The sequence below is a fragment of the Macaca fascicularis genome, chromosome 14 (genome assembly GCF_037993035.2).
Source record: "Macaca fascicularis isolate 582-1 chromosome 14, T2T-MFA8v1.1".
In the NCBI taxonomy this organism is placed as follows: domain Eukaryota; kingdom Metazoa; phylum Chordata; class Mammalia; order Primates; family Cercopithecidae; genus Macaca; species Macaca fascicularis.
In genome coordinates this window covers 76,210,542-76,237,287 of record NC_088388.1, presented here as the reverse complement: position 1 = coordinate 76,237,287, position 26,746 = coordinate 76,210,542, and the positions used below count along the sequence as shown (strand labels likewise).

The following is a 26,746-nucleotide window of genomic DNA, read 5'->3' as shown; positions in this document are numbered from 1 at the left end:
CTGTAGGCAGTTGTAACACAATGGTAGTTGTATATCTAAACATAGAAAAGGTATGGTAAAAATACAGCATAAAAGATAAAAAAAAAAAAAGATGTATTTGTATAGGGCACTTACCATGGATGGAGCTTGTAGGACTGGAAGTTGCTCTGGGTGAGTCAGTGAGTGGTGAGTGATTGTGGAGACCTAGGACATTACTGTGTACACTACTGTAGACTTTATAAACCCTGTACACTTAGACTGTACATTACATTTATTAAAAAACAAAGTAATTGTGCTATGACGTTATAACTGCTACAGTGTTACTGGGTGATAGGAATTTTTCAGCTCCATCATAATCTTATGGGACCACCATCATATGTGGTCCATTGTTGACTGAAACATCGTTATGTGACACATGACTGTCCTGTGTTTTTAAAGTTTGGCTGTTATTTTGAGTGAAAGAAGCCAGATATGAAAAAGCAGATACAGTCTCATTTGATTTATATGAAATTCAAGAATAGGCACAAGTAATATATGATAATAGAATTCAGAATAGTGGTTATTTCTGGGAGGAGGATGTAGAGTGGGAATAGGCATGAAGGAATCTTTGGGGGTAATGACTGTAGTGTCTTTTGAAAGTGTTTGGCCATTTTTTTGAGTGAAAGAAGCCAGATATAAAAGAGCAGATACTATGTCATTCTATTTATGTGAAATTCAAGAACAAGCAAACTAATGTATGATAATAGAAGTCAGAACAGTGTAGTTATTTCTGGGAGGAGGATGTTGAGTAGGAATAGTCATGAGGGAATCTTTGGGGGTGATCTTGATAGTGAACACATGGGTGTGTAGATATATAAAAATCAAGTTGTACACTTAAGATTTGTGCAAATTAAGTTATACCTCTCTATAAAAAATAAAAATAATGAGATTTCTAAAGACCCACCAAAAGAGATAAAAAGAAACTGAAAAATAAAAATGTCTGGCTCTCAGTGTTAGTGGAATGAAAGCTTATTGCTAATGATGTCATTGAAATTTTCTTTTTTTTTTTTTTTAATTATATACCCAAGAATTTCCGAAAATAAGATAAAAGATTGCATAATATAGGAAGGTTATGTTTATACAGCATTCTACAATTCACATCTGTTATTTGCATTTATTGTTTAATCCTCAAAACAACTCTGGGCTTGAGTGGATCTCAGTTTTTTTCTGGTTGCAGTGTTTTTCAGACTAGACATGCTTTTGTGAGTCTGAACTGGTGTAAGGTATTTAACACCTTGAGAAAAAAATTATTTTGCTTACCTCAGAGTAATGTGGGATGGTATTTCCTTTAGGTAGTGAAATTGAGATATTAAGAATATAGCAGAAATGTACATGGACAAGCATAGGCAAGTCAGGTTTCTTCTCTGGACTGGAGTTTCTTCCTGTAAATTTAAGGAAGACAGGTTGTAAATTGAGGGCCTTTTACAAAACTCCAGAACTTTTGTGACTTCTGTTTTGTTTTGTTTTTTAGTTACTGATATATGAGACCTATAAATAGGCAACATCTGCACGATGTTCTTTCCTTGCTTACTTGACAGGTCTGTTAGTGCTAAAGGAAGAATGAAATATTTATTAAGCACCTATGCTGATGTTTCCACGTTGCATAATTTTTAAAATATAAATGCCACACCAATATGATGAATTGGTAATACTGTAATTTTTGCTTGCTTTTATTTCTCCTTAAAGACCTGAAGATTATTATTCTTTTGGACTTGGAATTCATAGTCTAATTATATGTCTATTCAAGTTAGAAATAGGTATTAACCAGTGGGCCTGAGTAGCTTTCTAGAACTTTGTAATCATGGAGACAGTCCCCAAATGTCCAGTGCCCTGAGGCTTGGGCATGTTTGCCCTTTAAGAATAGTACATCTAGTAGGATCAGGAAAGGATGGGGTTAGGAAGACAGATACCAGCTTTATAACAGAAGATAGTTAGGGGCAGGATAATCAGGCAGCGAAGAAATAACTGCCTATGCAAGTCATCCAATCCTTATTTGATAGCCAATATGTTATAATCACAGTTTCCAGGAATGTAGCTAGGGTCCCAACTAGAGAGTGATGGTTAGGGAGCTGGTGACCATAGTTTCTAGCTGCAAGGCATGCTTACACGTGACATTTCCCCCTGGATTGACCTGACTTCTCCAAGAATTATAATCTTAGGGCTTGCCTAGGAAGCAGTCTTGTAATAGAGCAGAATTTTAATTTTCTTCAAATTGCATCATATGTACCCAACATGTGGCATGTATAGGTACAAATATGTTTTACAAATTACTTACCTGTAAATACACAGGGTTTATGGTTACAAGCATAAAATGAGGGTTTTAGTTATTTTGAATGGATTTAGTTATTTTGAATGAATTATTACTTTACTAGCATTATTTCTGCATTTCTTTCCCCCTTCTCTGTCTGTATATATGAATGTGTGTATAATTACATACATATGTGTACACACGTGTCTAGTGGGGTCATTCTTACCTTGGGGGTGGGGCAGAGGTACCCTCAGATCTTCTGGGAACATATATGTTTGAAAGAGTATATTTCATATCATTTTATGTTTGAAAAATGAAAACTAAAAACCACTTTTATAATACAAACTACAGAAAACAAAATTTACATATCTTATTGATGGAATAAATGATTGAAAACCGTTATTTTATTTTAAAGGGTCAAAGTGTATCCTATAATATTAGAGCAGGAAGGGTACTTTGAGATTAGATTATTCAGTGTGGTTCTTCAAGTTTTTATAGTTTTTTACTATTTATAGTTTTTTGATGGAAATTTTCACAAAGATAGCATATATAAGTATACAACTCAATGAATTTTCAAAAAGTGAACACGCCCATGTAACCAGTACCCAGATTAAGAAAAAGAATATTACTGATACCCCAAAAGTTCATATTGCTTTTTGATAAATATATAAGACATGCTGGCTCACCCCCAAATACATTCTGAAATTCTCTCCAGGACCCCTTTCTCCTCACCTCTCACCCCCTAGTTGAAAATCATAGATCTAATCTTACCCCTTTTATAGATGAAGAGTTTGAAGCCAGAAGAAATTAGAGCCACTTGCCAAGGGTGATGGAGGCGAAGAGAGAAGCAAGCAGGAACAGGAAATTAATATATATTGAACATCCGTTATATGTTATGCAATTGGCTAAGTACTTTACATGAACTAATCAATTTAAATTATCTTATATTCTCTTATGTCCACTTTACAAATGAGGAAAGTGAAGCTCAGAGAAGTTAAATAACTTTCTTAAGATCCTACCTAGTAGGTACTAGGTAGAAGTAGCAGGTTGGAATTAGGTCTCTTGGCCACTAGAGCCTACATTCTCTTTACTACCACTTAATGTCTTCTTAAGTATGAGAATGGATGATGCAGGGAGAGGATTATTTTTACTGCTGTTGTTTTTGACACTCACAGATTGTGTGTAGAACTACATTTGACAAATATCACTTCATTGAACACTATTTTTTTTCCCTCTTTCTCTGCCACCTTACTGTTCAGTGCTTCAGGCACCGTGTACACTGCAATGGATGTGGCCACAGGACAGGAGGTGAGTATCCACCACCCACTGTTGCCCTTTAGTTCTGTTTCTTTTTATTTGGGATTAATTTTTAGCCCATGTTAGGTCAATAGGAACATTTCTAATTTCTTTTTTTTTTTTTTAATTGAGATGGGGTTGACTCACTCTGTCATCCAGGCTGGAGTGCAGTGGCGTGATCTCTGCTCACTGCAACCTCTGCCTCCTGGGTTCAAACAATTCTCCAGCCTCAGTCTCCTGAGTAGCTGGGATTACAGGCACCTGCCACCATGCCTGGCTAATTTTTGTATTTTTTAGTGGAGATGGGGTTTTACCATGTTGGCCAGGCTGCTCTCAAACTCCTGACCTCAGGTGATCTTCCTGCCTCGGCCTCCCAAAGTGCTGGGATTACAGGCGTGAGCCACTGCGCCCAGCTGGACCATTTCTAGTTTCTTACTGTAGCATACAAGAGCCAAATAGCAGGCTAACATGATGAAACGTAAGGTTTGGACTAAGGTGAAATAGTTAGATGGAGGGAAGTGGATGGATTTGAGAGATACTTAGCAGGTAGGTTCGACAGGATTAGATGATTGACTGAATGTGAACATTGTTTACAAGTGAGTGATATTATTCAAGGAGAAAGGAAAAAGAAATTGGATACTGCCTGATTGCCAAGTGGATAGTTGCTTATACAAGTCTGGGGTTGGGGGAGAAATCTGATCTACAGGAGATTTAAACCATGTCTCTTGACTCTTAATCTACTGGTGCTACCTTTACTTTCCACTGAACAGTGCAATCCTCATTTATTTGGAGGCAGTTTTTTGTCCCTCTCATTTCATTAAGCCGTGAGAACTATAGCTAAAGCCTGCTGACCCAAGGTCTTATATTCAGTAGAAGGAAGTTAAGAAGGGAATATAGAGTACTTGAGGTTTCCTTGCATTCTAATATTTGGTTGCAGAGTAGGAGTGTCAGCCAGTGAACTGGATGGCAGCTGCCCCAGAGAAGTTCTTTCTTCAGAGAGTACCGGGACATAGCAATTGAGAGAGGCACCTCTTCTTCCAATGAAAATAGAGTTGGGGTCCTGTAAGGGAGGCTGCTAGACACGTGCTTCTATATTTCTGGTGGTTGAAACCACGTGGCATCCTGGAGAAGTCATGGTTAATAGCGGTAGCATATATCTCACTAGGCTCTCATGAGTTTTTCAAGTGTTAAAGCCAAATATTAAGGCTCCACCTAGGGTAAGCCAAGTTTTAAAAATCATTATTATGGTTAAGGATTTATTCATTGTTCTTTGACGTGAGAATGCAAAGAACTAGATGCTTATAAGCCTTTAGCTACTTATATAACCTTGGGCAAGTCATCTGACCTCTCTGAGCCTGAATTTCATATATTTATAAAATGTGCATGATAAAATGTCCACAAAAGTGTTGAAAGAATTCAGTAAAGCAATACATGTGAAAATGCATTATAAACTTTATGAACTACATATTCATATTTATTCATTTTTACTCATATGCATATATATGTATTCCACAAAGCATTTGCTTTATGCCACACCTTATGCTAAGAATTCTGTGAAAGTTCACAGACATTAAAATCATGTGTAAATGTAAGAGACCGTAATTTCCTTTGTGTACATATAAAAGCCTTGTAATATTGACAGAAATCTGCCTTAAAGTAAAAATAATGGTGAGGAAGGAAGGATAGTATTATCATGACATTTTAATGATGGTGAATATGATGCAGAGATTAAAATAAAGAAGGTTATACCAATCCTGAAAAGAACTCTATGAGGTAGGTAATATTATTTTTTCTTTACTGCTGAGGAATTTGAGGCTCAGGGTGTATAAATAACTTTTTTGCAAAGTTGTATTGTCAGCGATTAGCAGGGACTGGTTTAGAATCTTCGACTCCTAATCCTGTGTGTTTTGGGCTGCAAGAGCACAACAGAGCTGAGGTTAGATACTAGAGTCCCTTGTCGTGTTTCTGGCCTCTCAGGCCTCACAGTCCTTGATGGGAGGCAGGTAGGTGATGATGGTGGTTTCTGGAAGGCCTGGAGGCTGGCTGTGTGAGAAGCTGGCCAGAGGAAAGAGAAATTTAAATTCATTGTATGCCTGCCTTGTGGTTACAAAACTATGAATGGAAGGGAGTCCATCAGGGTGGCTAATGCAGTGTGGTCAGGAAGGCTTCATTTCCTGCCCCAGGGAGAATAAATCTTTAGTGGAGTCAGCAGGATGCTCTCGGTCTTTGTGAGTGCGTGCTTATTGGGGGTTATCCAGCTGAGAAGGGCAGACCTATTGTCTCACGTATAGGAAGAATGTTAGTGCTGGGAAGTCTTCCAGTTACAGATCAACAATTATTTTTCAAGCGTGTTTTTAGAGAGAATGTGTATAATAGAAAGAACAGACTGGAAGAGCCTTTGGAGTCACATGGACCTGTGGATATTGATTATGACCTTAGAATTTTCTTGAGTCTTCGCCTCAATTTTCTTACCTGAAAATGCAGATCATGATTCTTACTTTGCAGGGCTGTTAGTTTTTACTGTGATAATATAAGTAGGGCATCTAGCACAGAGCCTGGCACACAGTTGGTATTTGATAAATAGTAGTGGTGGGAGAGTGGTTGCTGTGCCAAGTACTTATTAAATGATGTTATTACTATGATTACCATTTTCATTATTGTCTAACTTTATTGCTTATTTACTTATATGTGAGTAATGCATTTGCCATTGTCTCACTTGGTATTCAAAACAATCTTGAGAAGAGGGGAATCAAGGTTGAGATTATCTTCAACGTATTGATGAAGAGACTGAGGCTCAGAGAGCTTGTGATTGGTCAAGGTCAGTAAGTGACAGGTCCTGAGCTTAAGTTCTCAGAGTTCAAGTCTAGTTCTTTTTCTGTTATAGGAATGCTATATCCTAGCCTATATAGGTGGGGTCTGATAGATGAAGGACACAGCCTAGCCCATAGTTAGTAGCTATTGAAAAGGGCTCCCAGCTGGGCACGATGGCTCACGCCTGTAATCCCAGCACTTTGGGAGGCCGAGGCAGGCAGATTATGAGGTCAGGAGTTTGAGACCAGCCTGGCCAACATGGTGAAACCCTGTTTCTACTAAAAATACCAAAATTAGCCAGGCGTGATGGCGGATCCCTGTAATCCCAGCTACACGGGAGGCTGAGGCAGGAGAATCGCTTGAACCCGGGAGGCGGAGGTTGCTGTGAGCAGAGATTGCCATTGCACTCCAGCCTAGGCAACAGAGCAAGACTCTGTCTCGAAAGGAAAAGAAAAAAGAAAAGGACTCCCATGTCCTGCCCCAGCCTCCATGTTAGCCTCTTTATGCCTCTCCTTCCTTGCTGCTGCCAGCAGTGACCACTGTGAGGTTCATAAGCAGTGTCCCATCCTCCAAGATGGCATGAGTAACTCAAAAGACATTCTTCTAGCTCCAGTCCTTAATGTGTGTTATAAGGGCTAACTATACTTAATATCTTTAGATCAACATGTTGCTTTTCAAACGTTAGGAAAAACTAATGCTCAGCTGTTATAGACAGCTGCCACCAGACTAGAAGCTTGACCTAACAGGAAACTCCACTCCAAAGCAATTTTTCCTTACTTGAGGTAGGGAATGGAGGTGGTCAGATTTTTTTACAGAATTACTTCTATTCTTAATGATTAACTTGGTCTCTGCAAAAGACTGTCCATTCTTGACTTGAAGAAATAATAGAGTCAGGGATTTGTCACATAAAAGTTTGAATCATTCCTTCTTTATACTTCTTGCTGCTTCTAGAAAGACAACTTCGTTCTATTAGATGTTCGTGTTCTTGTCCACTAAGCAGGAAAAAGGCAAAATATCTCTAGAGAATGAACACTTAGAAAATAATTTAAAGTATACTCCTATGGGATAGAGGAGCCCATTGCCATTTTTTTGTTGTTTTTATTTAAAAACAAAGTACTGACCAACCTATTGACTTCTCTCTTGCCCTCTTTCTACAGACATTTCTTGAGCACCAACTCTTATGTGTGTAAAGGCCTGTGTTTGGCATTGGAGTTCTGGGCTTTCAGTCAAGCCCTCAAACTTCTTGATACACTACCCCTAACTAATCATTACACATGATAGCAAGTTGTAAGTTCCATAAAAGAGGGATAAATATGATCTTATAGGGCTTTAAAGAAGGGAAAAGGCATATTGGATTTGGAGAATGAAGTTTCCTTTGGCCGGATACAAAGCGTAAGTAGCTTTTGAATGTATGGAAATGATACAGGCTGTTCCAGATGAAGAGAAGATTCTGAACAAAGGAAGGGGAACTAGATACCAGGGAGAACATGGAGTGTTCTCCATGAACACTCCTCTGTGAAGGAATAGAGTTGGAAGTAAAGTAGGGGCCAGATCATGAGAACTTTGAATGTTGTACTGAGAAACATTTCTAGGCAACCAGGAGCCATGTAAGTTTTTGAACAAGGTTATCAAATGTGTACTGTGGGGGAAAATTAATCTGGCTACATGTACAGGATAACTTGGCATCCCTTTTGAGGGTTCTAATCCTGATTTTGCTGTTGAATAGCTATGTATGCAAGTCACATCCTCTCTGAAACACAGTTTCCCCATCTGTTGAATCATTAGTAATATTTAGCACGCAAGGTGTCTTTGCAGATTAAATGAAATAACAAATTTGAGAACACCTTATAATAGTACCTTACGTATAGAAGGAATTGATACCAAGTACCTTAGAAACTAAAGTATACCTTATATTCATGTTGTCTGGAAATTTATTATTTCTATAGATAGAACTCTCATCCTCCTTTTCTATTCTTTCTTGACCTGGTCAACTCTGATTTATCTTTCTACACCAGGTTCAGAAAGTCACCTCTCCCTTTATGAAGTCCCTATACTTGGCCAGATTGAAAGAGTTCTTGGCTTTTGCCGTATTCTGTGTTTTGCTAGCATTTTATATGAACCTCTGTTATAGCATCTCTTTTCTGTTGTGACTTTTTAAAAGTATTTTTCTACACCAAAGTTTGATTCTGAAACTTTGGTGTATATCACAGTGACCTGGAGGACTTATTACATCACATAGTTTCTGATTTAGTAGATTTGGGGTGGGACCCCAGGTTTTTATTTCCAACAAGCTCCCAGATGATGATAATGCTGGCTTGAGACCTCACTTTGAAGACCACTGGTCTACATAGACAAATTGTGAATTACTCGAGGGCTAAGACTGTATCTTACTCATCTTTGTTTCCTGAGTACTTAAGGTCTGGTACTTAGTAGGTGCTTAATAAATGGGAATGACTATGGTTGCACATTGAATATACTCTGATTTCAGGTGGCCATTAAGCAGATGAATCTTCAGCAGCAGCCCAAGAAAGAGCTGATTATTAATGAGATCCTGGTCATGAGGGAAAACAAGAACCCAAACATTGTGAATTACTTGGACAGGTATGGAGTGGTGGGTCCCATGAGAGGGATAGGGCCTTTGGGACTGACTGGTAGACTGTCAGAGAAGAGGGCGGTGCCAGCACTCAGAACTGCCTCCATTTAAGAGTCTTCTGTGATGCTGAGCTCTCTGTAGGTGACCCTGTGTAATGCTGGACACCTTTATTGCTGGGAAATCCTTCTGTATTAGGCTGAACTCTACCACCATGTAGCTTGTAACAGTTGATCCTATTACTGTTTGTTTTGCCTAAGGGAAACCTACCAGCCCATCTGCCTGAGTCAAACATCTAGGTCCTTAACTCATTTTATATCCCAAGTCTTTCCTTATTCTGCTCATCCTCCTGAATAACTGCTTGTTTGTTTATGTTCTCTTAAAATGCAACATGCAGAACTAGATGTTTCATTTGAGATCTGACCACTACGGAGAGAGTGGGACTCTTTCTAAACTCAACACAGCTTAATGATTTCATTCTTGTTTTATCTTTTAGGATGTGTGCTTTGACTCCTAGTAAGATTGCAGTCAACTAAAATTTCTGATTTTTTTTTTTACATAGCTTGCATTAAACTGGAAATACAGAGCTTTTTCACTATCTTCATTAAGTCCCATTTTTATTGTTTTAGCCCATCATTCCAGCTCATCAAAATTGTTTTTCAAAATAGTAAGAGTGGTTGTATATAATATTTGTATTGTGCTTTATTTTGTACTAAGCACTTTCACGAACAGTATCTCATTGTGAGGTAGGGTTTTTTATCCATATTTTACAGACGAGGAAACTGAGGTTTATAGATGTTAATAACTTGTCTAAGAGTAGTAAGCCATAAAACAGCAAAGCAGTGTTTTGAATTTGAATATTCCTAGCACCAATATCAATGCCCTTTCTATTATATCAGGTTCTTTTCTCTGATACCTGAACAAAAAAAAAAAGTTAAGCTTCTTGCCCAGGGTTCAGAGATATCATAGGTGGAGGTGAAATTGGACTATATCTTGGGCTCTAATTTCTTTACCTCTTATATTGCATGACCAGCTACCTCTTCCTGTTACTGATAGATTTCATAAGGGTGCCTTCTTATTCTGCATCTAAAACACTAGTAAGCTTCAGTTTCCTTAAAAAGGAAAAGAGTTGAACTTTGACATTCCCAACACTGTAAAGAATAAAGCCTTTTTCTTTGAGATGGTTATGTCTCCTTAATGTGGGTCCTGACTGGCTCTGAAGAATCCTCTGAAAGTTAGTACCTTATCATCTCTTTCAGAACTTATTATACAGAGAATATAGCTCGTGCAAACTACTGAAGGCGACAGGGGTTTTAGATTTTGGCTCAGGATATGGAAAAATGAAAGCTGTCAGTAAGGGTATGGCCTGTCTCACAAAATGGTGAGTTACCCATCAGTGGATGCATCTAAATGATAAGACCATGTTATTGAAGGAATTTGTGTTCTGGGAGTAGGATTAAGAGACTTATAGATTTGTTTATTAATCATACCTTTACTGGTATTCCCAGAGGCTTTTACTCTGGAAATCAGAAGTAAATAATGCTATCTTTGCCCTCAAATAGTTCCTGGTCTGGTATAGAAAAAAGTACACTCTGTAAAATCATAGAAGAGGATCTTAACCTGAGCATTCAGTGAAGGTGTTACAAATGAGGGTCTGTGGTTTTTGTGAGATGTCCCAGGGGGAACTCCATCACATATGGATGAACTCATGGGCAGAGCCCTCAGGATGTAATCACCTTCCAAAGGCCCCACCTCCTAATAACATTAGTGATTAGATTTTCAACATATAACTTGTGAGGGACACAAACATTCAGACCATAGCAGTTCAAATCCCCATAGTCTTCTTTCTCAAAAGAGATTGTTGAAGAAACACTTAGTCTGTCATGTTTATTTGTCATGGACATTTAAAAATTACAAATCAGAACACAAAGTTTTATGGAAAGAGCAGTCGATTAGTAGTCAAAAAAATAGGATTCAAATCTTACCCTTTGCTTGAGTGCATTTGTTAAAATCTTCCAACAGTCTCCACATCTGCCCAGCAGTATTCCCAATATCAGGATGAAGATAAGATGATACCACACAGTTCAAGCCAGTGCAAGGAATGTTTTTTTCCCAATCCAGCGTCTATGTCCAAGACTGGCAGAAGACTTTAGGGCTCTAGGCTCACCTTGTTTTTATTTGTCCGATTCTATAGTAAGGAAACATTGACCAGATAGGCTAAGTGACCTTTTTATTTATCATGTAATAGGGTTGAGTGATCCAACCTCTGAGTGAAGCCATCACTTCTAACTCGTGTGAGCCCACAATCTCTCCGGGGATACCTTACTAAATGGTAGCCTTGGCTTATCAGACGGCTTTGGCTCTGTAAGCCGTTGCTAAATTCATTCCATTCTTGAATCACAGACACTCAAAGTAGAGGTCAATTGTCAGCATAATGACTATGTATACAACACTTTGCAGCTTTTAAGGGACTCATAAACATTATTTCATTTAATATTTTTAGTTATCTTTTATTTCATTCATTGATTTATTTAGTAAATATTGGCATTTGCTGTGCTGGACTCTGGGGATAGAGTCTTAAACAAGACCCAATACTTGGTCTCATAGATCTCAGATCTGGTAGGACTCTCTGGGAGGGTTAGTAGCTCTCTCTTCTTTGGGTAACATGGACTGTAAATCCTATCATTGTAAAATGTTTGGATGCTTCTAGAGGGAATCATGTCAGTCTTTCTAATTTTAGAATGTCTTCCTTTGTGTTGTGATGAAATGCAATTTTATTGTATCACTTTAAGCTAGTGATCTTAGTTCTGCCCTTTGGGGTTTCACAGAACATGTATGCTTGGTTTTCTCCAGGAGCATCCTTGAGAAATTCAAAGTTAGTGATTTTGTCCCCCAGATTCTGCTTTTCCCCAAAGTAAAGAATCTTTTACTTTACTTTGTGCTAAGACGTAGTTTCACTCTGTGTATATGCTTAGCCTTTGAAACCCAGTGCCATGGCTCAGAGTACTCTGATTGTTCCCTCTCACCCTTTATCTGTATTCCTACAGTTACCTCGTGGGAGATGAGCTATGGGTTGTTATGGAATACTTGGCTGGAGGCTCCTTGACAGACGTGGTGACAGAAACATGCATGGATGAAGGCCAGATTGCAGCTGTGTGCCGTGAGGTAAGGCCAAGGGCCAAGCAGTCTTGAGTAGAAAGCTGCCTCCGTATTCCTGCCTCCTGAAGTTCCCTACCCAGTGAGATCTCAGTCTGGGCTCTGTGGAATTGGTAGAAATTAGTGCTGACACTCCTATCATTCCTGTATTGTACCTGTGTTTGTCATTTCTATCACCATGATTTTTTTTTCTTTAAAGATAACTTTATTCTACCCAATGTAGAAAAATTATAAAGTACTAGATAGTATATATTGTAAAAAGTCACTCGTAATTCCAGTCTTAAAGATAACCACTCTAAGCACATTATTATATATTCCTTTATCTCTTTTATCTGGGCATATATTTTAATCATTTTTATTCTGCTTTCTTGCTTTATTTTTGTGCTATAAGGAAAATAAAGCAGAGTAAGAAGGTAGTGATGGAGGAAGTTCTATTTTAGACGGAATACTCAGGGAAGGTTTTGCTATGGATTTGAGTAAACATCTGAATGATATATAAAAGCAAGCCAGCAAAAATCTAGGGTAAAATACTTCCAGGAAAAAAAAAAAAAAAGGTCAAATAGATATTCCCTTTCTCCTCATTGTGATTAAATGTCTAGAATCGATAATATGCTGATGTAAGAGGAAAAAAAGCCCTCCAGAAGGCCTGGACAGTGTCCTCAGGGAATAACCACATTTCATTTCCATTAGAGCAAGAAGATGAAGGGAATATTCAGAGACATTGAGGATATTGGGTGTTTTGCTGATGACAGACTGGAACTTTCTGGTGGCCCAATAATGCAAAAGTAATTGCAGTTTTTGCCATTACTTAAAAAAAAAAAATGCCAAAAACCACAATTGCTTTTGCACCAACATAATAGAAAAGTTAGGAAATTAGGGGAAGCATAGAAGATGAGATGAGGTTCAGAATTTTGTGGGGATGAGTATAATAGTGTGATTGGGGTTTGATGGTACAAGATCTGAAGGCATACTGCTGAAATTATGTAGTTACATATTTAATCAGTGTTAAGAAAAATAAAATGTGAAATCAATACTGCCCTAGAAAATATGGTCCCCTTTGCAAACAACTTTGGGATCTAGAATATTCACAAGTAATTGGAATTAATTAATGGAATTAATACCAGGCTGGGATTCTTAGGGGTTCTGACTTTTTTTCCTTGTTCCACTACTAATGCAGTATTTCTTAACCTTCTTTTCATTGTCTCCTTCTTAAGGAGCCTTTTTCCTAATCATACTCCCTGCCATGAAATTTTAATATCACAGATACATAGGTCAACTGTTTACATACTATGGCCCTTTGGAGGGTCATAAACCATTGTAATACCTAAGATTTTTTTCACCACACCTGCTTACCCTCAGGAACCAAGTTTCACTAGTGGAGAATACATACATACGTATACTTTGGGAAATCATTTTGCCTCATTATTAATCTATAAAATGGAAATCGCAACATTCACACTGTATATACCTTAGGGGTGCTATATGGATGAAAAAGCACTTGGAAAAAAATGTTAATGTTGTATAATAGATGATATTACTATTCTTCAGTTATAATAGAGATCATCTCCTTTTTAAAACATCTTTACTGAGATATAATTCACCCATTTAGAGTATATAATTCACTAGCTTTTAGTATGTTCATAGAGTTGTACAACCACCATCATAATGAATTTTAGATCCTTTTTATCACTCCAAAGAGGAAATTAATATCCATTAACAGTCAATCCCCATGTCCCCTGCCCTGACTCTCCCAGCCCTATGTAACCGCTAATCTATTTTCTACCTCTGTAGTTTCCCTGTACTGGGCATTTTATATAAATGGAATCATGTAATATTTGTTCTTTTGTAATTGGCTTCTTTTACTTAGCTAGCATTGTGTTTCAAAGAATCATCCATTTTGTAGCATGTATCAGTACCTCATTCCTTTTTATTGCCAAGTAATAGAATGGACATTTGAGTTCTTTCTGTTTTCAGCTGTTATAAAAAATAAAAAATTACTCTATGAACACTTATATACCAGTTTTTGTGGGGAGGTATGTTCTCATTCTCGTGGGTATATAACTACAGGTGGATTGCTGGTCATATGACAACTCTGTACTCAACTTTTGAGGAACTGCCAAACCATTTCTGTAGTAGCTGTACTGTTTTACACTCCTGCCAGCAATGTATGAGGTTCCAATTTCTCAAGATCATTCTTTTTCATCATAATTTCTGACATCCTGAGATGTCTCCACCCTTGTAAGAAGAGCAGCTGTTACATTTTCAGGGAAAACCCAATTCTGGATATTGTTTTATTCTTAATTTAGCCATTGGTATATTCTTAGAAAGTAAAGTATTAGGTTAGGACCATTTAAATAGTATTTTCCTGTTCACTTATATCTTTAGTGTTTTTTAATTGGTAGAAGTTTCTAAAAAATTAGTTTTGGGTCAATGAAAGCAAATTATTGATTTAGTAGAAAAGCTGAGATGATCTCATCTAATTCCCACATTTTATAGATGGGAGTCCAGAATTATATAGTTAGTTTGGTAGCAGCAGAACCAGGCATTTTAATTGTACCATTGTGTCTCTTTGTTACTCATTCTGCCTGTGTACCATAGGTGTTTTCCAAGGTTCTTCTCTTTCTCTTATACCCTTTGCCAGGTTCAACCATTTCTGTAACTTAAACAAAAATCATCTCTTCCCAAATGACTTGTAAATATTTACCTCTGTATGGAAACTAAGAGTTATAAATGCAGTTGCCTACTGGACATTTGTCTTCAGATGTCAAATTCAGCATATCCAAAATAGTACAAAATATCTCCTCACCAAAATAAGATTATCCTGCTAACTTACTGCTTCTAGTATCACTTCCATATGTCTGCTTCCTCAAATATGACCCTTATTTGTTGTTTTCCTCCAGTCTGTCATTATAAGATCCTTTCCATTTTTCTTCAGTAATTTCTCTTGGGCCTTAGGTTCTTTACCAAGGATCTAATTAAAAAAAAAAAAAAAACCATTGGAGGAACTCCTTTACTTAAAAAACTATTTTAAGGTGAAAGGCATCATGGAGTGTTAAAAGAATGTTTAGCTGGGAGATGGAAGACTTGGTTCTAGATATGGCTCTGCGAGTGATTTGGGGCAAGTCCTTTTACTCGTTGGGGCCTTACTTCCTTTATTTTAAAGTGAAGAGGTTGAATTAGTTGATTTTCTATTAAGTCTTCTGTATTATATGTATGTCCTTTCTTTCTCCCCCTGCCCACACCACTTCAATAGTGTCTGCAGGCTCTGGAGTTTTTGCATTCGAACCAGGTCATTCACAGAGACATCAAGAGTGACAATATTCTGTTGGGAATGGATGGCTCTGTCAAGCTAAGTAAGTAGGAGCCTTAGGAATGATAATACTTCTCTCCTTGTGGGGCCCTGTCTCCTGTGAGATGGTCATCATATAATAGTAACCACGACACTCACCAAAGGGTCTTTATTATTTCATGGGATATGAGGGCTGTTTTATATTCTTCTATATTAATCATAGGATATCATTTCATTATTTTTTCATTCATGTATACATTTAACAACAACCACAAAAAACTTGGCTGAATGCTTACTCTGTGCTAGGTCCTGTGATGGGCACTGAGAGTACATTTTCCCTACCTTCTCAATCTAGTATGGAAAACATTTAATAGATAATTAGAAAAAAGGGTTTTGCGTAACTTCTTTCATTCAGTTATTCAGCAAACTTTTATTGAATGTCTAGTACATGCCAGTCCTAGGGATATGAGGACAAGTAAGAAGATATAATCCGTACTCTCAAAGACTTCCTAATTTAAATAAATTTATAATTGCAATATAATGTGAAAACCACGGCAGGTAGAACATTTTGTTCAAAGGTGTAAAGACCAGTAGACCAGAAAAACAGGCTATGTTATGGGTGGATGGGCAGTTTATGGAAGGACTGCTAGCAGCCCTGGGCCTGGGGCATAAAAACAGGGCCATGCTTAGTCATAGGTGACTGGGGTTTAAATCAAGGACTCGTGCCCAAGAAATAAGGCAAGGACCTCGTTGCCATATTTGAGAATATGAGAATGGTTTTTCAAGAACAAAGCAAAACTGGGACAAGCAATCGAGACCAAAATGGGCAGCTTGGACTTTAACACTAAGTCCCCTGGTTTAAGGAGAGATAGGAGGCCAGAGATGGTGTTTCTTATATTCCTCCTATTTCTCTTCAGGGTTCAATAGGAAATAGGCTAGGAGCTAGACATGAAGGTGGCAGTCAAGTGACTTTGGAGAGACAAAGGATAGCAGAGCTGGAAGCCAGGCAGATCTTGTCACCTACGTGTAGGCACACAGTCAACACTTACTGAAGTGAGTGTATATCCTAAATGTATGTTCTTTCTCTTATTTTTCTTTTCTAGCTGATTTTGGATTCTGTGCACAGATAACCCCAGAGCAGAGCAAACGGAGCACCATGGTGGGAACCCCATACTGGATGGCACCAGAGGTTGTGACACGAAAGGCCTATGGGCCCAAGGTTGACATCTGGTCCCTGGGCATCATGGCCATCGAAATGATTGAAGGGGAGCCTCCATACCTCAATGAAAACCCTCTGAGAGTGAGTGTTACCATTCCTATTTCAATTTATTTGGGCTGTTGTCTCTAGTCCCAGGAAATAAGAATCCAGGCTATTCTCTATGGCTTTCAACCTGGAGATCCCTTTTCTGGATACAACTAGTCACTGTTGAACTTAAAATATAAATGGTCAAAGAAAAGGAATATTAGAAGTCACTCATTCATTTATTCAACAACTATCTGAGTCCCTTTCAAGTGCAAGAAACTATTCTAATGAAAATAAAATAAATTAATATGTAGTAACAGATGGTAAATGCTGTGAGAAAAAGCAAAGTAAGGAAGTTAAGAGAGTAATGGAGGAAGAGGTGTGCTATTTTAGAGCAGAGAGGGAAGTTCTCTCTCGTAAGTTATTTTATTCTGCAGAGTTGGGAAGTCATTAGAGGGTTTTGAGCTGAGGAGTAATGTGATCTGATTTATGTTTTAAACAGATCATTTTGGCCGCTTTTATGGAAAATAGATTGCGAGAGACTGTTGTAATAGTTCAGAGTGGTGGTGTCTTGGTAGGAGTGGAAGTGAGAAGTGCTCAGACTCAGGAAATGTCTTGAAGGACTAGCTGACAGGATGAACTGAATATTAGAGAAAGAGGAATCAGCAATTACTACACGATTTTTGGTCTGAATTGCTGAAAAAATTCAGTTGCCATCTGTTGAAATGGTGAAGACCATACTTAAGTTGGGTAATTAAGAGTTGGTTTTGAATGTGCTGATTTGAAGTGTTAATTAGACATTTAAGTGGAGCTGGGAGTAGAGTTTGGCTTAAGAGTCTAGAGTTCAAGGGTGAGGGGTCAGGACAATAATCATAAATTTATTAGTAGATAATATATAGTTGGTATTTAAAATCAGAGGTAGATGAGATCACTCACCTAGAGAATGAGTACTGTTAAAGAAAAGAGATTTGAGTACTGAGCTCTAGGTTATTCCACTGTTTACAGGTTGGAGGAACTAGCAAAGTAGACCAAGGAATGGCCTTTCTAGTGTGAGAGAACAGAGAAGTATCTTGGAGGTGAAGTGTCCTGGAGATGAATAGAACAGTGTGCTTCCTGAAGGAGGAGGAGGGTAGATTATGTGTCAAATGTGATTGATAGGTTAAGATGAAACTGAGAAATGAACATTGGATTTGCCAATGTAGAGGTTCTTAATGACCTTAACAATCAGTTGTCAGTAGAGAGATGGGGATGAAAGTCTAATTAAATTCATGAAAGTGGAAGAAGAGGACGTTGAGATGGCATGTATAAACAGGTTTTTTTTCTCTTAAAGGAATTTTGCTGGGAAGGGTAACAAAAATGGAACACTCTCTTAAAATGGAGTCAAGGGAGGGTTTTTCTAAAAGATGTCTGTGTGCTAATGGGAATGATTTAGTGGAGAGGAGGAAAATGGTCATGTACAAAAAGGAAGTGACAACATAGAAGTGATATCCTTAAGTCGATGAGAGGGGTTCGATCAAGTACTGAAGTAAAGGACATTAGATTAGCATGGACAATTTATCCCTTGTAACAGAGCATATCAACACAGATGCAAATAGGTTGGTAATCTTTGTGTGGGCAAATGTGAAATTTATTCTGATTGCTTTTATTTTCTCATTTATTCCCACCTCCCATCTAGTGCAGGAGTTCCCTGTGCACTGTTGCTGGTAGGTGGTCATCTACATGCTCATGTCATCCTTGGATATCTCTGATTATTGGAAATTGCTTCAGTGCACCAAACTGAAACTACCTTCTGTAGTTTCTATTCTTTGGTCCCAGCTTTGCCTCTGACTCCACATGCAACATATTCTTCCCTGCCTTAGAATGGCCTTGCAGAGATTTGAAGATAATAATTGCTGGGATATGTTGGAAACAAGACAGAGTGATCCTAGACACACACACACACACACACATATTTTTTTTTTGAGACAGAGTCTCACTCTGTCACCCAGGCTAGAGTGCAATGGTGTGATTTCAGCTCACTGCAACTTCCACCTTCCAGGCTCAAGCGATTATCCTGCCTCAGCCTCCTGAGTAGCTGGGATTACAGGCATCTTCCACCATGCCCAGCTAAGTTTTGTACTTTTAGTAGAGACCAGATTTCGCCATATTGATCAGGTTGGTCTTGATGGTCTCGAACTTCTGACCTCAGGTGATCCACCCACCTCAGCCTCCCAAAGTGCTGGGATTACAGGAGTGAGCCACCACGCCCGGCCCTAGACATATCTTTTTATGTTTCTGTACCTTATTTGTGAAGTGAGGATGATAATTCTTGCCCAGAGTTAATTGTGGCCATTAAATTAGTGCTTATGTAAGTACTCTTTGAATTAAGTGCTGACTGATTGTAAAGATTTGGTCTTACTGTGTTTTTCTTTACCTTTCCCAGGAGATGCTTCATTTAGGGGACCAAGGTGGCAACAGTTTTCACTTATATTTAATATTCCTTTCCTGCTAGAAGAGATCAGTTCTTGGATGACTGAGGTGAAGGCACCAGGAATAATTTCTGCCAGTAGCTGGGCAGATGTTTCAACAGGCTAAATGGATAATAAACCCTTCAGATGTGTAAGCAAGAATAATAATAAAGCCGGGCATAGTGGCTCACATCTGTAATCCCAGTACTTTGGGAGGTTGAGGCAGGCGGATCACTTGAGTCTAGGAGTTCGAGACCAGCCTGGCCAACATGGTGAAACCCTGTCTCTACTAAAAATACAAAAAGTAGCCGAGTGTAGTGGTGGGCACCTGTAATCCCAGCTACTTGCGAGGCTGAGGCAGGAGAATCGCTTGAAGCCTGGAGGTTACAGTGAGCCAAGATCTTACCACTACACTCCAGCCTGGGCGACAGAGCGAGACTCTGTCTCAAAAAAAAAAAATAATAATAATAATAATAATAATAAACCCTTAGGTCTGTAACATATTTCGTAAGTTTACAAAGTACTTTCAAATACACTATCTTATTTTTACAGATATGTGAGATGGGCATTATCATCATCCTTACTTTACAGATAGGGAAGTTGCACATAGTCTCATGGCCTTTAAATGTTCAGCCTGATCCTTAGGTCATACTCTTTCCAGTATATATACACAGCTGCTACTTTGCATCCTAGAGCATAAAGCAGCTGACCATATTTCTAGAATGTGTATATGGAGAACAAGAGAGAGCCTCAGTTGGAGTTCAAGGTGATTCACCATTTTTATTGCCAGGCCTTGTACCTCATTGCCACCAATGGGACCCCAGAACTTCAGAACCCAGAGAAGCTGTCAGCTATCTTCCGGGACTTTCTGAACCGCTGTCTTGAGATGGATGTGGAGAAGAGAGGTTCAGCTAAAGAGCTGCTGCAGGTAACTGTCCCTGTGCAGGGAAGCACCTAATTCAGGGAATCACTAAACCAGGCCTTTTTTACTTCATGTTTGTCTGTAAGGTACTGGATATTATAGAACTAGGCTTCTCTTTTACCATTTCCTACCCTCACTCTGTTCCTACTGCTCTAACTTTTATCCCTGGGGCTTTGCTTATTTATTTTCTTAGCCTCTTTCTTGGCCTGTTAAAACTCTACACATTCTCCTAGGCTCAGTTTACAATCATTTTCTGAGCACCTATTGAGCTTTGCTTGTAGCTTCCTTCCTTCCTTCCTTCCTTCCTTCCTTCCTTCCTTCCTTCCTTCCTTCCTTCCTTCCTTCCTTCCTTCCTCCCTCCCTCCCTCCCTCCCTCCCTTCCTCCCATCCTCCCTTCCTCCCTCCCTCCCTCCCTCCCTCCCTTCCTCCCTTCCTCCCTTCCTCCCTCCTTCCTTTTCCTTTCCTTTCTTTCCTTTCTTTCTTTTCTTCTTCCTTTCCCTTTCTTTTCTTTCCTTTTCCTTCCTTTCCCTTTCCTTCCTTCCTTTCCTTTCCTTTCCTTTCCTTTCCTTTCCTTTCCTTTCCTTTCCTTTCCTTTCCTTTCCTTTCCTTTCCTTTCCTTTCCTTTCCTTTCCTTTCCTTTCCTTTCCTCTCCCTCTCCCTCCCCCTCCCCCTCCCCTTTCCCTTCCCGCCTCCCTTACTCTCACCTCCCCACAGGGTCTCACTCTGTCACCCGGGCAGGAGTGTACAATGGTGTGATTTTGTCTCACTGCAGTTTTCCTCTCCTGGGTTCACTCAAGTGATCTTCCCACCTCAGCCTCCCAAGTAGCTGGGACTACAGGTACATGCCACCATACCGGGCTAATTTTTTAAAAAGTTTTTTGTAGAGACGCGGTTTTGCTGTGTTAGCTAGGCTGGTCTCAAATTCCTGGGTTCAAGCGATGTGACCACCTCGGTTTCCCAAAGTGCTGGGACTACAGTTATGAGCCACCATGCCCGGCCTGCTTGTATCTTTCATTAGCACATCCTTTGTTCTGTTTGAATTAGTCTGGCAGAGTTTGTTTGAGTCTTGTTGAGAAATGGCTCTCTGACATCCAAATCTTACGCAAGTTATATTTTTGCTGGGATTAGCTCAAAGGATACATTTTTAGCAAAGGAACATACGTTTATTTTATTTTATTTATGTTTTATTTTTTGAGACAGGATCTCTGTCTGTTGCCCAGGCTGGAGTGCAGTGGTGCAGTCATGGCTCACTGCAGCCCCAGCCTCCCCAGGTTCTGCTGATCCTCCCACTTTAGCCTCCAGAGTAGGTGGGACTACAAGCGTGCACCACCATACCTGCCTAATTTTTATATTTTCTGTAAAGACAGGGTTTTGCCATGTTGCTCAGGCTGGGCTCAAACGATCTGCCCGCTATAGCCTCCCAAAGTGTGGAATTACAGGCATGGCATGAGCCACCATGCCCATCCATGGAACATAAGTTTAGAAGATAATTAGTGAGTATGGCTTTTGGAGTCTATACTTTCTTCACTGGAAATCCTCAGATAATGGCAATGATACTCTACTTGTTGAGAGTGAGATTTTGCCAGTTTGTGGAGAAACCCGGAGTCAGGGGTTTACCAGGCCTTTTATACTCCCACCCCCCTAATCCTGATAATTTTACATGGTTGAAAAAATTGCCTTTAGCAGGCCACGTCATTTGTATTTAACATATTTGTTTCCAGTACAATTTCTTATAACAAGTGTTCTTTTATTGTATTGCCCACTAGTGATTTAATAGTAAGTATCATGTGCAACTTTATGAAGGCATGCACTGTCATTTATTTTCGTATTATAAAGCCCAGGAGTGACAGAGCAGGGCAGGGCAGGGCAGGACCTAGCATACTGCCCTGTGTTAATTATGAATCTTTCCTACTGGATTATAACCTCTATTTTATTAATCCCTGAGTTTCTTGTTTTACCTAGAACCTGACTTAGGATAGGTACTCAAAAAATATTTATTGAATTGAATGAAATTGCTGGAAGAACCTACATTGGAATATCATCCTCTGGAACATATTTATCATCTCTTTGTAATTGAGGTTACTGATTATGGAGTACTGGCCTATTAGATATGAGATCTGGGTTCTGCCAAGTGTAACCCATTAGTCTCTAGTATCTGTTGGGACTAAAAGTCTCTTAGTACAATGTAGGACCCCTTTTGCTGTTCATGAGAGTTGTATTCTGCAAACTGTAGGCACTGGGAAATGTGTAAATACGATATGCTAAGCCTATGATTAGTAAAGATACCATTCTTAATTAAGTACCAAACTATAGTTCTTGAAAGGTTAGTGCCCTCTAAAGTTTTCTTCCTGATACAGTAATATAACTAGTAATAAATGCATTATATTGAATCTTTACCATATTTTAGGCACTAAACACTTTATATATTTAGGCACTAATAAGCACTTTATATATTGTCCTTCACAACAACTCTATGAGTTATAGGTTCTGTTATTCTCATTTTTACAGATGAGGAAACTGAGGTTTCAAGTATTTAGTAACTTTTCCATGATAGCTGATATGTGGCAGATCCAGGATTTCAGCCTGTTTGGCTCCGAAGTGTGTATGCTCTTGGCCACTGCTCTTACAGGCTCAAAGAGTATCACAACTGGAAAGCCCTTAGGGCTCATCTAGTCTGTTTTGTTTATTAGACAGAGAAGGAAACTGAGGCCTTCCAGTTCGGTGTTGGATCATGCTGCTCTCAACTTAGGGGAATTGTAGAAACATGTGATCTGAGAAAGCTGGCTTTTTAACTTGTTCGTGTACATTGTAAATATTGAAAACCATGACTTTGAGAATCGTAAATCATAAAAGCTTCACATCTGTTTCTCCTGTGAGAACACACTTATGGACAGAAATACATAGGATGATATATATTGGAATTCCTATCTTCATGATTTAGCTAGGATCTTTTATTCCTTTCATAGTAATAGTACCTTCTTGTTCTCAGTAGCTCTTTATACTATCTCTGTCCCAACAGAAGTTGAAAAAATTCTCAGCAAAGAATATTGCATATATGTTTCCCTCTCTTTGTGTGTGTGTGTGTGTGTGTGTACATACATATATACAATATGACTAATCAAGGGAATTAGAAGTATGGCAGAAGAATCAGATATGTTCATGTGAGTTGAATAATTATGCTTAGAGGTCAAATTTGGTTCTCAATTTCCTGGTAGCCAGGGCAGAAAAGGAAATGTGATAGTTCCTATATTTTTTATCAAATAGAAGAAATATCCTACATCTTTAAGACACAAAGCTTTTTTACTACTAAATGTTTAAAAACAAAAAAAAACAAAAAACACCATTTTTGGTTAAGAGGCTCTGAGAATTACATAAGGAATTGTTAGGCCAGGCATGGTGGCTCATGCCTGTAATCCCAGCACTTTGGGAGGCTGAGGCGGGTGGATCACTTGAGGTCAGGAGTTCGAGACCAGCCTGGACAGTATGGCGAAACCCCGTCTCTACTAAAAATACAAAAATTAGCCAGGCATGGTGGTGGGTGCCTGTAGTCCCAGCTATTCAGGAGGTTGAGGCAGGAGAATTGCTTGAACCCGGGAGGCGGAGGTTGCAGTGAGCTGACACCATACCACTGCACTCCAGCCTGGGCAACAGAGTGAGACTCTGCCTCAAAAAAAAAAAAAAAAAAAAGAAGGGAATTGTTTTCCGTAACAGTTTTACTGAAAATATAGATGCAATTTTCATATATTTTCTCCTAAATAGTCATTAAAGGTTGAAGGTATGGCCCAAAGTACAGCGCAGTGAAAGTAATTTGGGAAAGGACCAAGCTACTGAACTTTTTACTAAATGAATTAGCATTATTGGATTTGAGGATAGAACAATAAATTCCTAGATCAATTCTCCTAAACTGTAGTATTGCAATATACTACTGGTTCATGATCTCTCAATACCTTCCCCAGAGGTAATTATTATTCTGATTATCACCATGGTTTAGGCTTACCTCAGAAGAAATGGAATAAAACAATATGAACTCGCTTGTCTAGCTTCTTTCCCTTAACATGTCTGTGAGATTCAACCCATTGTCAGTGTACCAATTACTTATTTTATTGCTATGTAGTTTTCTGTGTAGTATTATATGAATATAACACTATTCATTTTTCCATTCTCTTGGACATTTGGGTTCTTTCTGGTTATTGGCTATTATAAGCAAATCTTCTATGAACATTTCTGTGTATATCTTTTGGTGGCTATACAAACTCATTTCTTTTGGGAATATACCTAGGATTGTAATTACTAGGGTATAGGTAGATGTATGTTTATCTGTAAGTAGATGCTGCCAAACAGTTTTCCAAAGTGGTCTGTTTTAAGATGTCCTTCAATTCGGGGATGATCGGAAGCTTTCCACATAGCACCCTTTACAAACAAGGATGCCCTTATGTCTTGTAACGCTTACTGGGGAAGAATGGTAAATAGTCATGTGTCTTTTGCTATTTTTCTCCTTTCTAGCATCAATTCCTGAAGATTGCCAAGCCCCTCTCCAGCCTCACTCCACTGATTGCTGCCGCAAAGGAGGCAACAAAGAACAATCACTAAAACCACACCCACCCCAGCCTCATTGTGCCAAGCCTTCTGTGAGATAAATGCACATTTCAGAAATTCCAACTCCTGATGCCCTCTTCTCCTTGCCTTGCTTCTCCCATTTCCTGATCTAGTGCTCTCAAGACTTTGATCCTTGGAAACCATGTGTCCAGCATTGAAGAGAATGGCAACTGAATGACTAATCAGATGATGGCCACTTCTAAATAAGGAATTTCCTTCCAATTCATGGATATGAGGGTGGTTTGATTAAGAGTTTATATGAATAAATGTTTCTAGTCTTCCATACGGCAAAATCCTCACCTCCTTCATAACCATCCCCTATAATTAATTCTTGACTATATAAATTTATGGTTTGATAATATCAATTTGTAATCAGTTGAGATTTCTTTAGTGCTTGCTTTTCTGTGACTGAACTGCCCAGACACCTCATTGTACTTGAAAACTGGAACAGCTTGGGAATGCCATGGGGTTTGATAATCTGCCAGGGACATGAAGAGGCTCAGCTTCCTGGACCATGACTTTGGCACAGCTGATCCTGACATGGGAGAACAACCACATTTTTCTTTATGTGTGCTTCTAGCAGCTGTTTGGGAGGACCTTGACCCAATAGTGTTCCCATGCTGTTTCTTGTGAAATGCTCTCGGCTATGTAGCAGCTTTTGATTCCCTGCATACCCTAGGCTGCTGCCCCTATCTTGTCCCTTGTTTATAACATTGAGAGGTTTTCTAGGGCACATACTGAGTGAGAGCATTGTTGAGAAGTCAGGGGAAAAAAGGTGACTACTTTTAGAGCAAGGCTGGGCATCAGCACCTGTCCAGCTCTACTTGTGTGATGTTTCAGGAACTCAGCCCCTTTTTCTACCTGGGGTAAGGAGCTGAAAGATTAACTTGGATCTTCTAATGGTCTAAATCTTTTGGTCACAATACAGAGTCTCCAGATTAGAGACTGCATGTTAGTTCTGGATGGATTTGGCGGCCTGACATGATACCCTGCCAGCTGTGAGGGGACCCTGTTTTTAAGATGCATGGCCAAGCTCTCTGCCAATGGAAATGCTTACACTGGGTGTTGGGGATGTTTGCTACCTCCTGCTATTTTTGTGGTTTTGGTTCTCCCACTATGGTAGGACCCCCAGCCAGCATTGTGACTTGTCATGTCAGCCCCATTGACTACCTTCTCATGCTCTGAGGTACTACTGCCTCTGCAGCATAAATTTCTATGTCCGTCAATAAAAGGAGATGAAAGTATTCTATTGGAGTATGCCTTTTTTCTTTTGTTCTCTCTTTCCTTTTCTGATTTTTTATATGAAATAATGAATAGTTTCTTTCTGAACAATTTGAGAGTGGTAAGTTGCAGATAGGATGCCCCTTTACCACTATATATTTGAATGTGTATTCTTTCTTTTTAACACTTTTATGTTAAATATAAATTAAGATAAATGGGCCAAAACCATTTGTATTGTTTAAAGAATAATTATAAACACACTTGTATCCATCAAATCAAGAAATGGAACACTGATAATAAGAACCTTCTCTATCTTGTCTTTCCCTTTCTCATTATAGCCCCCACCCAAGAGGTAACCACTTGTCTTGACTTTTATTTAAATAACTTTCTTGCTTTTCTCTATACTTTCATCACATTCAGGTGTGTTCCAATACAAGTTGATTTTAGTTCGGCCAGTTTTTGAACTTTAAATAAACATATCATAATAGATACGTTCTTTTGTGCCTGTTATTGTTTCCACTCAAGATTATGTTTTTAAGATATATGTACCTAGTTTGTGTGTAGCTCTAGTTCATTTATTATTCCGGCTGTAAGCACTTGAGAGGAAAGTTTTAACTTGTCCAAGATGAATTCTCTGAGGACTGGCCTTCCAAAGGAGTTGGCTTTCTGCAGAACTCTGTCATAATGGACTACAGCCAACTGCTCAAGGCAGCCATACCTGGTAGAATTCTCAGGTGGCTAATCAGGCCACGGGTCTGTCACATCCTACAGCTACAACCATAAGGCTTGAGCCCCAGCTCCAATCACACCAGAGAAAATGCTACTCAAAGATGGCACAACAGAGCTAGAGGCCAGTGTTCTGTTGTGTGGTTTTACTATTGGATCACAGCACCTAATAACTACTAGAGA

General features: G+C 38.9%; 1 protein-coding gene across 26 annotated transcripts in view; it reads left to right on the top strand.

The window, feature by feature from the left end:
• The window catches only part of PAK1 (p21 (RAC1) activated kinase 1), a 149,268-nt gene extending 123,408 nt beyond the window's left edge, over positions 1–25,860 (top strand). For 13 of the 26 annotated variants that reach the window (XM_045371245.2, XM_015435525.3, XM_005579168.4 and 10 more), the window contains 7 exons: positions 3,526–3,574; positions 8,862–8,974; positions 12,011–12,128; positions 15,373–15,472; positions 16,512–16,708; positions 19,889–20,026; positions 24,524–25,860. In XM_045371245.2, coding sequence (XP_045227180.1) covers positions 3,526–3,574; positions 8,862–8,974; positions 12,011–12,128; positions 15,373–15,472; positions 16,512–16,708; positions 19,889–20,026; positions 24,524–24,610 — 802 coding nt within the window. In that variant the 3' untranslated portion in view covers positions 24,611–25,860. Of the gene's footprint in view, positions 1–3,525; positions 3,575–8,861; positions 8,975–12,010; positions 12,129–15,372; positions 15,473–16,511; positions 16,709–19,888; positions 20,027–20,792; positions 20,859–24,523 lie in introns of all 26 variants that reach the window. The other 13 variants (XM_074014847.1, XM_074014845.1, XM_074014839.1 and 10 more) reach the window with 2 other exon arrangements.
• The last annotated feature ends 886 nt before the right edge of the window (positions 25,861–26,746 follow it).